The 15,040-nt window shown below is 38.7% G+C and overlaps 1 protein-coding gene across 2 annotated transcripts in view; it reads right to left on the bottom strand.

Moving 5' to 3' along the window:
* Positions 1-15,040, bottom strand: part of LOC136856825 (protein argonaute-2) — a 467,999-nt gene that overhangs the window by 194,588 nt on the left and 258,371 nt on the right. For both annotated transcript variants that reach the window (XM_067134979.2, XM_067134978.2), the window contains exons 13-14: positions 7,803-7,922; positions 3,044-3,166 (exon numbers count right to left, since the gene is read on the bottom strand). In XM_067134979.2, coding sequence (XP_066991080.2) covers positions 3,044-3,166; positions 7,803-7,922 — 243 coding nt within the window. The remainder of the gene's footprint in view (positions 1-3,043; positions 3,167-7,802; positions 7,923-15,040) is intronic.

The following is a 15,040-nucleotide window of genomic DNA, read 5'->3' as shown; positions in this document are numbered from 1 at the left end:
CACGGCCAACTCATAAATTGTTCTAACGCTTCTGCTAGGATATTTATTTTCCCGTTCGTCCCAGAATTCCCTTATAAAGTCGCATGATTGGATTCACCCTCCAAAAGTTCAATATTATAATTAGGCAAGTATAGTGTCAAAACTATGGATATAAAAATGAAGAGAGAGAAAGGGAAGAGATAGGAAAGGGAAATGTGGAATAGTGGATAGGAAAAGACAGGTGGAACAGGGTCATGGGATGGAGAAAAGGGAGAAGGAAGTAGCTTCTGCAGCTGTCAGGAAAGACAGGGCTGACCAGGAGAGGACGGGATCAAATGAGGTGGGTAGGGTTGAGGCTCTGGTCATGGGAGATTCCATCGTTGGTCATGTCAGAAAAGTGTGTGGAGGGAAGGGTACCAGAGTAGAATGTTACCCAGGAATTTGGTTAAGGCAGATGTTGAGGAAAGTAGAAGAGAAGGAGGAGGGAAAGGAGAGGGTGGTAATGTTTCATGTTGGTACTAACAACGTAAGACAAGCAGGTATAAGTACCAACATAGTTGGGGATGTGTGGGACATTGTAAATGCAGCACGGGTAAAATTTAAGGAAGCGGAGATTGTTATCAATGGAATACTATGTAGGAGGGATACAGACTGAAAGGTGATTGGGGATTTAAATGAGACTATGGAGTGGGTATGTGGGAAACTGGGAGTGAGATTTCTAGATCCTAATGGGTGGGTAGGAGATAGGGATCTGTGCTCAGATGGCCTTCAGTTAAACCGCAGTGGTACATATAAGTTAGGAAATTTGTTTAGAAGGGTAATAGGGAGGTACATTCACGGAAACGGCCTGGCCTAAGGAGCGACGTTAAGAGAAAAGAAACTGGAAATCAAGTAGGGATGGCATAAAAATGTTAGTGCTCAACTGTAGAAGTATTGTAAAGAAAGGAATAGAATTAAGTAATTTAATAGATATATACTTACAGATATTGTAATAGGAGTTATCATGGCTAAGAAATGATATAATGGATGCAGAAATTTTCTCATGGAACTGGAGGGTATATCACAGAGACAGGACGGGGAGTATTCATTCTGGTGAAAGAAGAATTTGTAAGCTACGAAAAAGTTAAAGATGACAAACAGGAAATTCTAGGGGTAAGGCTCATCTCTAAAGATAATAGGCAGCTTGACGTCTTGGAAGTGTACACCAGGAAAAGGTAGCACAGACGCTGATTCGGAATTATTTGATAAGATAATCAGCTATGTGGGAAACGATAAGGAAAGGAACGTGATTGTAGCGGGTGATCTTAATTTACCAAATGTCGATTGGGAATGCAAACGACAGGAAGCATGACCAACAAATGGCAAATAAGTTAATATGGGAAGGGCATCTGATTCAGAAAGTGATGGAACCAACTAGAGGGAAGAATATTCTGGATGTGGTGCTGCTAACACCAGATGAGCTCTATACAGAAATCGAAGTAATAGATGGTATTAGTGATCAAGAAGCTGTTTTTGTTGTAGTTAAAAATAAATGTGAAAGAAAGGAAGATATTAAAATAGGGAGTATAAGGCAGTACCATATGGCTGATAAAGCAGGCATGAGGCAGTTTCTTAAAAGTAACTATGATCGGTGGAAAATTGTAAATAAAAATGTATACAGACTCAGGAGATGAGCTGCTTGACTAAGTGGTATGTTCCAAGCTGTCAGTGTAGAGATCGCATGGGAGGACATCAGTACACAAATAATTTTGAGGGATGTCTTTAAAAGTAGGAAAGATCACAATATGAAAATAAAGTTAGAATTCAAGAGGACAAATTGGGGCAAATATTCGTTTATAGGAAGGGGAGTTAGGGATTGGAATAACTTACCCAGGGAGATGTTCAATAAATTTCCTCTTTGCAATAATTTAAGAAAAGGCTAGGAAAACAACAGATAGGGAATCTGCCACCTGGGCGACTGCCCTAAATGCAGATCAGTAGTGATTGATTGATAGCAGAGAAATATACAATTTGTGCCCTATTTTTTTTTCGTGCCTACTCCTCAATCAGAAGCAACTTTAATCAATGTGAAAAATGATCTCCAGTCTCTTCTGTATGCTGACCACCACCTTCTTCCTTTTAGACGACATTTCAAAAGGCTTCACAAACTTGAAAGTTAATTAGCAATACAGTATTAACAGATCCAGAAAGCAAATGGTGCAAAGTAGAGGAAAACAATTACTTCCACTGTTGCAACAGAACCATGTACCTTAATATTACAGACAACCAATGCAGGTCATTTGCCAAGCATACAATGGGGGCAAAAACAATGACTGTAGTTACAGAATACAGCAGTTACTGTCATAAAGATATAAAAACCACCCTTTCCAATATTGATACAAGTGTACACCATTTAAAGTTTTGTATATTTCAGGTACAATGCTAATTAAACAACAAAAAATATATGTAGTGTATTTTAAAGATTTACTTATTTTTTTTCGATTAACTGGGTTTCTGCACATACTTGTTTCTAGCATAAGTAGTATGTCAGTATGAACAATGTTTTACAGTAAAAGTAAGTGTGATTTAGTTCTTGGTTCAATTAAGGCAAGAATAACATGCATTAGATACTGTTTATTTCCATACGTTTTTGCTTTCTTTGAGTAAATTCCCAGTGTTCTACATTTTAGAGCCGTAAGCACAACATTCTGCTAAAAGCATCTGCTAACCCTAGCTCTATGTCGTAAACTCCATTTGAAAGAAATGGCCTAGGTTACTGCTAAAAGGTGCAAAAAAGGAGCTATTTTAAAACCTTTATTGCACTGTAAATTGAACTCAAGCTCAACATGCTCCCTATTGTAATGTAATATTACATGTACGAAATAACTTTGCAGAATATACCAAACCCCACCAAAAAATTAAGTTGCTGACATCTTATTTCTCTGCTTCGTTTTCATCACATTCATTGCACTAAATATCTGTTCATTGTCTCCATTTGAGTGAGGAAATACCCATATACAGTATGTACAACTAACTCAACACAAGGTTAAAATTTAACATACTATGTTCCAACAAAATTTCTTACTTCTTCTTTGTATGTTAGCTGTGGAGGAGGAAGAATACGAGCAGGTACTTGAGTAAAACTCTCACTGACTCTAAGTCCAAATTCCTGTACAGCTGGATGTTGATTGAATCCTACTTTTCCAAGCTGAAACAAACGCAAAAAATAATAAGCAAAGATATACAGAATGTGATTGAAGTGTTACACAAGTAAGTGGCAGAATAATAAAAATGACAACCAACAACACGCAAAAGAAGGACTCTATATAATTTTATCCTCCTCCAGTAAGAAATCAAGATGGGGAAGAAGAGGATTTCCTGCAGGATGTGGGTCAATCCATCATTGGACATGGCGTGATAGTGATGGGGGACCTGAATGAGCAAAGTAAAGAAAGAAAGAAAGAAAGAAAGAAAGGAAGGAAGGAAGGAAGGAAGGAAGGAAGGAAGAGGCCTACATCATCCGGAGCGTCCGTTTGGATGTCGCCGAAGAAATTCTGAAAGTGAAGACCCTTAGCAATTTTGTGAGAACAATTATGTCATAATTGGGAACATATGGTTAAAGAAGAACAACTCCATATGTTTCTGGAGAATGCCCAATGAAGAACATGATTGACTACTTGATGACTGACAGGAGGAACCAGAAAGAATTGATGGATATAATATTACTTCCAGATGAAGCATTTGCTTCTAATGGAGATCATAAATTAGTTGCAGTCAAATTCAGGGTAGAAAAATTACCAAGAATAAGAGAATGAAAGGAAAATAAAATTGAAGCGTGTAATCTAAAACTGAAGCAAGGGAGAAATTTTAGGAATGTCAAAAACTAGATCCAAAAGACAAAAAAGAGATTGATTTCAGGAAGGAGTTTGTAGAAAGTGCCAGGAAAGTTTGTGATGGACAAGTTTGAAAAGAAAGTATCACCTTGGTGGTATGAGGAGTCTAAAGAAGCAGTAAAGAAAAAGAAGACAACAAGGAAAGCATGGATGCAGGGGAAAAAACAGATAAAATGAGGGAAAAATACGTGTATGAAGATAATCAGCAGGAAAAAACAAAAGTGATGGGAACACTTTATGAGAGAACTAGAAGATGTAAAAAAAAACTGCATGGATTCATTACAAACAGGAGGTCTGATCAGGAGTGTGCTATGACTGCTAAAAGTGTGAAGAGTGAATTGATAACAGATGGAGAAGAGATGGAGTATTTTGAAACACTTCTGTATACACACGTTAGATCAGGGGCAGAAGAAAGAGAACATAAACTACAGAATAGGAATGGTGGCTCAAGACAAATCTGAACGAGAAGTGGAAGATGCAACCAAGAAAATGCATTCTCTAAGGGCAACAGAATGTGATTGTCCAACATGAAATTTGATCAATGCTGCAGATACGGTTGACCAGGAGGGGAGGGGATCAAATGAAGTGGATAGTGTTGAGGCTCTGGTCATGGGAGATTCCATGGTTAGACATGCGGGGAAGTATGTGGAGGAAAGGGTACCTGGGTAGACTGTTATCCAGGAATTAGATTGAGGCAGATGTTGAGGAAAGTAGAAGAGAAGGAAGAGGGAAAGGAGAAGGTAATAGTGTTTCACGTTGGTACTAACAACGTAAGACAAGCAGGCATAAGTACCAACATAGCTGGGGATGTGTGGGATCTGGCAAATGCAGCACAGGTGAAGTTTAAGGAAGTGGAGATTGTTAACAGTGGAATAATGTGTAGAAGGAATACTGACTGGAACGTGATTGGGGATCTAAATGAGACTCTGGAGTGGGTATGTGGGAAACTGGGAGTGAGATTTCTAGATCCTAATGGATGGGTAGGAGATAGGGATCTGCACTCAGATGGCCTTCACTTAAACCGCAGTGGTACATGTAAGTTAGCAAATTTGTTTAGAAGGGTGATAGGGAGGTACATTCAGGGAAGCGGGGTGATCTAGGTAGCGGTGATAAGGGTACAGAGAAATGGAAGTCAAGCAGGGATGACATAAAAATGTTAGTGCTCAACTGTAGAAGTATTGTAAAAAAAGGAATCGAATTAAGTAATTTAATAAATATGTACTTGCCCGATATTGTAATAGGAGTTGAAATCATGGCTGAGAAATTATATAATGGATGAAGAAATATTCTCACGGAACTGGAGTTTCAAAAAGTAAAACACTTTCAAGATTAAAATTAGTGTGTCCACCTTTTCAATACAAATATATTTTTTAGTGATTAAATTCTACATGAATGAAAAACACCAGTTAGGGACATGTTTCGCCCTAGTTATGGGCATCTTCAGCCTAATACTAAATCTTAAGGTCAAGAATTAAAAATATAAACATCGGAACTTAAAAAGTAAACTTAACTTAATACTAAATACAATGTTCTTACGCTTTTTACATAGTTTACAATATGTACATTAACTTTGCCAGAATTTATGAACAATGAATTAATTAATTTTATAATAACTAGACATCCAAATTGTAGATTGGATTGATCACAGCGTGAATTGGGGTTTCTCAAATTGTATTGACTAGAGATTTATCACAGCGTGAGTTGGCGTTTCTTCAATTGTTATGGTCGCCTGAGTCGTAAGAAATGTTACAAAACCGGAACAATGGCTAAAGTCGTTCATGTTACGGTATGAATCAGTTTGAATATTCCTTTAGAAAGAAGCATGGTTATATTTTAAGTCGTATGTTGGAAACTATTGTTGATCGGATAAAAATTTGGAATATTACGTCATTCTTGTTGATTAACTTCCCATTGGTGCATTGTTCAACCTTGGGAGGAATATGAGTTGTCTGTAACTGGATAAGAGAAAAAATGGGGAATTAGAATGATGAATGTGGAATCCAATATGATAATAATTGCAGAGTGAGTGTTTATCACATGAACTTACTTGTCTTTTCGACGTTAGCTGGGACCAATTGTTCCGGTTGTGTCTGAACGACTAAGCTTGCTACTCCTAGTGTAGTATTGATACTGTAACGGAGAGGTGGAGCGTGGAGGGGAAGGGGGTGTGAGTTTCAAATCGTGCGTCCGTGTTGTTGCTCGAGAGGTGTTACTCGAATTGGATTGGGCGGGCCTGGCATTAGGCGTGGCTATTGGAGCACATGCGTTCGGTGATTTAAACATACTGGGAACTTTATTCTGATTTACGGCCTGGATTAACCTCGGAGTTGTCTCATATAACGGATTTTTGTTATCAATGACATCGTTAAGATTATTATTTTTATTATAAATCTGTTCCAAATAAATGTACAACTTCTCCGTTTCGTTCAATAATTTCCCTTTGCCTAGGCTTTTAACGATCGTAAATCAATCTCTATTGAGGTGAACTTATGGCCTGTTTCAGTCATATGCTGGCTCATAGCTGAATACTTGTTATGCTTGGAAGCATTGTAATGTTCCAGATACCTTGTGTAAAAGCTTCTCCCTGTTTGTCCAAAATATCGTCCCTGCTCTGGCAAACTAGCGAAACTGACAAACTGAGGAATCTGTAGTTCTGAAGTTCTGGTCTAGATTTTGTTATTTATATATTGTCTACCCTCTGACAAAGTCTCACATCTGCAGCTCATTCTGTATGCCTAACACGTAAAACCAGTAATTAAATATAAAAATTGATTTGACATAAGTAATCAAAACTTCTTTCAGCTCTCCTAACCTTTTGACAATTTTCAGATTCGTTAGTTTGCCAGAGCAGGGACGATACGTGAACTCACATGGGGCACATTTTAACCTATAAACGCCAGATCCTGAGTAAATGTTGTTGTTGTTATTGAATCTATTGTGGTTGAGGAATATGTTCTGATTATTATTTATTGTCCTGAAGGCTATGTTGACGCTGTGTTTTTTTTAAAATATTAGTGATATGATGGATAGCCAGGCTATTATACGTGAATGTGGAGTGCTGTTGATCTTTGATTTCTCTGCGACTAGGTTGGAAGATAGCCTAATTTTGATCTTATTAATTAACCAATTGATTACATTTACCTTGAAGCCACTGAACCGAGCTAACTGTCTTATGTAATTCAGCTCTGTTTCCAAACTTTTTGGCGAAAGAGGAATTTTTAGTGCCCTATATATTAGACTATGATAGGCCGCTAGTTTTTGGGTCTTAGGGTGTAAGGACGAATCTTTAATGGTTATGGGTGAATGAGTAGGTTTCCTAAAAATTTGGAATTCAAAAGTGTTATTCAAGCGTGTAATTACAATTACACGTCTGCAACATCTTCAGTTTCATAAAAGTATCCTTATAAACATAATTAAATTCCTTTACGTATTTTCACCTGCTCCCCTTAAGTCAATTTTCCGAAAACAATCCTCATACAAATAATTCAACTAATTTTTCAATTCTTTCACCATCTTAAGCGATTATCCGAAAACAAAAGGATACCTATTTTTTTTTTTTTTTTTTAAGGAGATTCCAAATACTAATTTAAAAATTAATGTAGAGTTCAACCATCAATATGGACAAAATTAAGTTTATAATCTGTAATAACATGACTGGGCAAGCTATATGGGTCAGGCATATATTACACTATCCACTCACACATGGCTCAAGGAATAACCAGCAGCTCAACTGTGGCTCACACTGTACATGAAAGTTAAAGAGGGCTTGGATATTACATTTCTTCTTCACCGAATGAGTTAAAGTTTTCAGGTATCTACAATAAAATAAAACTGATGGTGAAATAAATTAAACTGGGATAAATATACAGTAAATAACTATTTCTTGGTATATTTATTAAAGAAAAGTACAAATGGAATATTTTGGAAAAATATATTATGTTTGATACTTACAGCTTCCATGATTTTCCTTTTCCTTTCACTAGTACTGGTAGCTGCATTTCTGATCATGTTTGAAGTTTGTTTCTCATTCATTTGCCGGTTAACTACTTGTTTCTGAGTAATTGTGCAAAACTGTAGAAAGAAAAGAAAAATCTTACGCAAAGCAGATTATACATACATACTGTACATACAATTTCAATTTTATTATTCTTACAAGCGGTAGTACCCGTCGTGTGATGGGACAATCATATAGAATGTGCAAAGTTATCTAATGTTGCAGTTACTTTCCGCCAATATTCAGGCATGCTGTTTCACTCAGGATGATTAAACTAGTGGCTGTGCGATTTGGGTCAGGTAGCTATCAGCTTGCATTCGGGAGATAGCGGGTTCGAACCCCAACAGTCGACAACCCTGAAGATTGTTTTCCATACCTTAATTAAGGCCATGGTCGGTCCCTTCCCACTCCTGGCCATTTCCTACCCCAGCGTTGCCATAAAACCTATCTGTGTCGGTGTGACGTACAACGGATTGAAAACAATCTCTCAGGACACAGCAGTAATGCCATCAATCTGAGATGGGCGGCAGCAGAAGAGGCAAATCACATCACAACAATGGCCAATGTAATGTTATTGTTGATCAGTTTTATGAGCTTTCGACATTGTAGTCCTTCACATTTAGTTTTCTTCCGACTCTGTGATATTACACCACCTAATGTAAAGGCAGTCCATTCTTCTTCCATGACTCTTTGCTATCTTATTTTTCAAGCGATCGTTCATTAACGATTTTTCTGATTTTTTTATAACTATCTCTACAATATTCCTTGTCGATACAGAACGATGACCATGCGGTTTTACACATGAAGATAATCAAGATAACAACCATCACCAGTTAACAAGATTGAACAACATTTCCATGTTAGCAATGCTCAGCGTTGATATGGACTAAGTAGTAAAAGTCTATAAATTTGTAACCGTACATAAGTACAATCACCGATTTTAGGTTAGGAAATTTCATAAAATAATTTGTAACATAAAGTAGTGAATATCATGTGAGTTTGCTAAATTAAGATGTAAGAACATAGTATTATAAAAACAATTTGTAGTTAGGGAATACTGAAATGTATATACTTATATTTGTGTAACTTTTAATTTGGATAAGAGTGTGTACATATGGCCTAGCAGTGAAGATTGCGCAACATGGGATACAGTAACATAATCAGCAAAAATCCATTGAAAGTGCTGCGACAAGTGGCTTGAAAACCCGAGGTACAGCCGGGAAGTGGAGGCCGAAGATTGTTATTAATCAATGTGGATGAACACTGGAGATTGCTAACTTTCGTATTGGCTGCTCAGTAACCAATCCGAAAGCTCCGATTCTGAACAAGCTTGTGTTGACTGAGAGACGCTTGAAGATGGTTCAGTTAGAGCACTGCTACCAGTGGTCTTTTGGCGATGCTAGAATCACGTTGAGCAAGTCTATATACATGCGTACAAGCGTGCGACGAGTTGACTATTCATTACTGTGCGACTGTATTACGGAGACAGTACCATTATTGACGGAGCCATTACTGTACCTCATTATCCATTATGGAGTGAGTAGTGTCGAAGAACCCTGATTGTGGAATCATCACTGTACCCGTATGGAGCAGACTACGAAGGCATTATGGAGTCATTACAAGTGTATTATGAGGTTATGAGAAGTAATTCCTGGTGTGTATTCTGTGGGCCTCCCGATTGTATCACCACCTTGACGAAGGCAAAATACATTTTGCCGGGTGTTTTGGAGGCTTGCATGTTCAAATGATCCTTAAGAGCTATGCCGGCGGGAGCATATGCTCCTGGTAGGGCCACCCAAGCCGGACAGGTCTAAGGTGATGATCCAGACTAAGAGTGATACCCTGGTCCTCCAGGTTGGGGGTTGGTACGTGGGGCTAACAACTCCACTACCACAAAACTACATATTGTTCAGAAACCAAATCAAGATAACCGGACGGTCTCAAACTTACGACGACTAAAACGCACTAAATGGCAACGATATGGATATACTGGAACATGGAATGTGAGAAGTATCTTTCAGGCCGGGGCTAGTAGAAAATTGGAGGAGGAATTACTTAAATATCAGATAGATGTGGCAGCATTACAGGAGATAAGATGGAAGACAATCGAGGTGACAGATCTACAGCACTATATTTTGTTCAATAGTGGGGAGGAAGAAAATAGAATAGGAACAGGGTTTATGGTCAAGAAATCGGTCAGTCACAATGTGATTGAATATGAAGCAATAAGCCCCAGACTATGCCGGTTAAGATTGAGAGGGAGATTTGCCAACATATCACTAATTAGTGCCCATGCCCCAACGGAAGATGCCGATGAGGAAGAGAAAGAACATTTCTATGAAAAAATAGAGCAAGTATATGACAAGTTGCCCAAGTATGATGTTAAAGTTGTCCTAGGGGATTATAATGCCAAAATAGGCAAAGAGAAAGAAAACCACCCAGTGGCAGGATATCATAGTAAACACCAAGAATCATATGAAAACAGGTGGAAATTGATTGACTTTGCCTTTAGCAAGGAACTGGTGATTAAGAGCACATGTTTCCCCATAAGGAGATCCATAGAGACATGGATATCACCGGACGGTCTGACAAAGAAGCAGACAGACCATGTACTGATAGATGCGCGACGTGCCTCCAATATAATGGATGTGAGAAGCATGCGTGGTGCAGACAGTGATTCAGATCACATACTGGTGAGGATCAAGTTCCGAGAAAGACTGGCAATTAAACCTAGGGACAGAGCTGAGCAGAGCCAGATCTATAATGTAGAACTGTTAAGGGATGAGAAGAAGGAGGAAGAGTATAGAGACCGGCTGCAAAGAAAGCTACAGATGGGCAGAAATGGAGATGTGGACATCAACACAATGTGGGAGGAAACCAAGCTAGCAATAAATACAACGGCGCAGGAAGTACTTGGAGAGAGAAGGAAACAGAGTAGAAATAAATGGTATGACGAAGAAGTGGATAAGGTTCTGGAAGAGAGAAATCTTGCCCGACAAAGAATGCTACAGAGACCCACTCGAAATAATATGGCAGTTTTTAAAGAGAAACGGAGAATAGCAAAGACATTGATAAGGAACAAGAAAAGAATAGAAGAAAGGGAGAGAGTGGATGAAATGCAGAAGAATTTTGAAAACAAACAAGGTAGAAAATTCTTCCATGGGGTTGGACAAGTAAAGAAGGGATATCAACCCAGAGTGAATATGCCTAAGGATGAGACTGATAGACTCATTGTTGGGAAAGAACGAATTCTGGAAAAATGGTCAAAACATTTTGAAACATTACTTTCTGTCAGACCAATAAATGAAGAAAACGAAGGATCAGACTGTATGGAAACTTCAGAGAGAGATGAGGAGGGTGAATATGGAGATGAGTGTGAGGAGGAAGAGAGGGATGAGGAGAATGGAGATGAGGATGAAGACGATATAGGATCACCATCGATTGAAGAAATAAGAGATATTATAAAACAATTGAAGAGCAGTAAAGCCCCAGGGAATGACCTCATAACAGCAGGAATGGTAAAACATGGAGGAGAAGTGTTGGTGAAGAAAATACATGAGATAGTTAAAAAGGTATGGGAAACAGGTACAATGCCGGAGGACTGGACACTAGCAAATATATGTCCTATACATAAGAAGGGGTCACGCATGCAATGCAAGAATTATCGAGGTATATCCTTACTGAGTATAGTATACAAAATCCTCTCTACAGCCATAACAAAGAGAGTTAGTAGTAGAGCAGAAAGAATTATAGGGGAGTACCAAGCTGGTTTCAGACCTGGAAGATCGACGATGGACCATATTTTCACCATGAGAATGACTCTGGAAAAGACATATGAATACAACGTTCGACTAGGGCATCTTTTTATAGATTTTAAACACGCCTATGACAAAGTTAAGAGATCGACATTGTGGGAAACAATGAAGGAGTTTAAATTCCCACAGAAGTTAATAAAATTGACTAAGATGACCCTGGAAAACAGCAGAAGTCAGGTAAAAGTGCAGGGAAGTCTGTCAAGATCTTTCAGAACCGAAGAAGGCCTAAGGCAGGGAGACCCCTTATCACCAGTGTTATTTAATCTAGTGTTGGAGAAAGCTGTAAGATCAGTAACTACTAATCCGGGTGGTAATATTTACAATAGACTGATCCAAATTTCGGCTTATGCAGATGATGTGGTGATATCTGCTAGAAGTAACGAGGCACTTACAACTGCCTTGAGGGAGCTGAAAGATGCGGCTGGGTCCTTGGGCTTGGAGATAAGTGAGGCTAAATCTAAATATATGGTAACGGAGAGAAATGGAAGGAACACTGAAAAACTCCAAGTGGATGGTTACACCTTTGAAGCAGTAGATAGCTTCACATATCTTGGCTCAGTAATAACATCAGAAAAAAAAGTTGAGACAGATATTGTAAATCGAATTAAGGCTGCCAACAGATCCTACAGAGCACTGTATCCCCTTCTGAGAAGTAAAAACTTAAGCAGGAAATTAAAACTGACTCTCTACAAACCAATAATTAAACCCGTGCTTATGTATGGGAGTGAGGCATGGGTATTGACTGAGGCCACAGAGAGGAGATTAAATGTGTGGGAAAGGAAAGTACTGAGGAAGATATTTGGACCGGTGAAGGAGGGAGATTTATGGAGAATCAGAACAAATGAAGAAATAAGATTATTGTATAAGGAGCTGGACTTGGTGACATCAATCAAAACGAGACGAATTGGATGGCTGGGGCATGTACAACGGATGGAGGAGGGAAGACTTCCAAGGAAAGCACTGACAGGACACCCTGGGGGCAGGAGAAGGAGAGGTCGGCCCCGGATGAGATGGCTGGAGGATGTGGAGACTGATCTGAGGACCGTTAAGAGTCAGGAGGTGGCGTAGGCGTGCTGAAGACCGGGACGACTGGAGAGCTGTGGTCAAGGAGGCCAAGGTCCTTAAAGAACTGTAGAGCCATGGAGTAAGTAAGTAAGTAAGTATTCTGCGGAAGACGCTACACAGTGTTCACATGTCAGTCATACTCTAGTTTATTCCTCTCCGAGGTAATGCACAGTGTGTGAGGTGGTTTATATGTGTAAAATGCAGGTAATACATTGTTGTGGACAGAACTTATTTTACGTGGCAAATTGGCCATGCAGTTAGGGGCGCGCAGCTGTGAGCTTGCATCCGGGAGATAGTCAGTTCGAGCCCCACTGTCTGCAGCACTGAAAACGGGTTTCCGTGGTTTTCCATTTTCACACCAGGCAAATGCAGGGGCTGTACCTTAATTAAGGCCATGGACGCTTTCTTCCCACTCCTAGGCCTTTCCTATCCCATCATCGCCATAAGATGTGTGTGTCAGTGCGACATTAAGCCAATTGTAAAAGGGAAAAAAAAACTGATTTTGGGTAGATGAAACCGTAGGCCATGTGTTTATTACTTGTTCATTCTGAGACTAATATGACATGCTTGTCGTTATTTATTAATTATTTAAATCTAAGAATTTCATTTTTGTCCGTATTGAACTGAGAATGGAAGATAGGAAAACTGAAAAGGGTCCACCTTTTCAATACAAAAATGTTATAGTTTATTTATAACATATATTTGCACTTGGAACTAGTTTTGACGCTGTTTGGCGTCATCAATAGCCAAAATGTGGGAAATAGGCTAGCATGTAGGCATTTATATTACACAAGGCGTTACATTAAACAATACACATCTTACAAGGAGATAAAGACAGGGACGAATATAGAAACAAATGAATCGTTGAGAAAGCAAAAGTTATACATATTAAAATAACCTTAACCACACATCTTGCAGTGCGAAAATATTCGTCTTGAATGATTCCTGAATAAAAACGCACGCGCGCACACTTCTGAAGAGCCAGCAGGCAGGAAAAAGTAAGGTGAAACCTTAAGAGTTCTTCTGAGAAGAGTTTATCATTTTTTCTATGTTCCGACTAACTAATGAAGTCTCCCTTGAGTTCCTGATAAACATACACAACAGGAAATTCTCCTTCACTCTCAACAATAGCTATAAAGACCAACGGTAAATTTCATTTTAAATATTGTGCAGAGACGTGAAAGCATGATCTTGAACATGATATAACTTCTTCATTTAACCACCTTTGAAAGTCTCTCTCTATATTACATAGCTCCATTAACACCACCATTCTGTAGATGCACAAAATAATCTTGTAATCTTCACAGGTCCGGTATTCAGCTCGACAAGAATATAAAATTGGTATTAAGGAATACGTTTTCTGAGAGTTTGGAGGTTGACTGTGCCAGTATTTGTGGTGTATTGTTGCAGTGTTATGTGTAGGGTGGGGGCAGGTTTCTATGATGTTTATTGCGGGACATGAGGCGGTAAAGCTATGGCGCGAGATGAAGAGGAACAGAGCGTGTTGGATAGTTTAGGTCTGGGGAGTGGCCATTGTTGGATTAGGAGGGGAGAGGGAAGGAGCGGTAGAGGAGGAGGAGTGGAAGGAGGGGAAGTATGGAGGGTGATGTGGTGAAAGTGTGTGGCGTGACAAAGTATTATGCATAATCTGAAAGACAGATCTGTTTTTCGGGATATTCATGTTTTTGAAAAATTCAATGAGAAAGTCGAATAGGATCTTTGGTTTCTCTGAGATATCATTTAAGTTTAGGTTGGGATTGAAATATTGGTCTAAATGAATATAGAGGTTTTCAGTGACGTCTAGGAAAGAACCTTTGTTTAGAATATCTAATACCTCAAGATCTTGATTTATTTCAGTAAAGTTGTGCATAAATTCTTTTATATGTAGGCCGACCGCGGAAAAACGGTTGTGTTTTATGGCAATGACATGTTCTGCATATCTGATTTTAAAGCTGCGTCCTGTTTGCCCTAGGTAAGAACTTTTGCAGTCTTGGCAAGAAAACCTATATACACCTGATTTAGAAAAAGGACTACTTTTATTTATTGATGAAGAGTTGTGTAGGATCTCTGTGCTTCTATTGTTAGTACAAAAGGCTATTTTAACGTTGTGTTTTATATTCTTGTCAAGCTGAATACCGGACCTGTGAAGATTACAAGATTATTTTGTGCATCTACAGAATGGTAGTGTTAATGGAGCTATGTAATATAGAGAGAGACTTTCAAAGGTGGTTAAATGAAGAAGTTATATCATGTTCAAGTTCATGCTTTCACATCTCTGCACAGTATTTAAAATACAATTTACCGCTGGTCTTTTA

The sequence above is a fragment of the Anabrus simplex genome, chromosome 1 (genome assembly GCF_040414725.1).
Source record: "Anabrus simplex isolate iqAnaSimp1 chromosome 1, ASM4041472v1, whole genome shotgun sequence".
Classification (NCBI taxonomy): Eukaryota; Metazoa; Arthropoda; class Insecta; order Orthoptera; family Tettigoniidae; genus Anabrus; species Anabrus simplex.
This window is presented reverse-complemented; position numbering and strand designations above follow the sequence as displayed.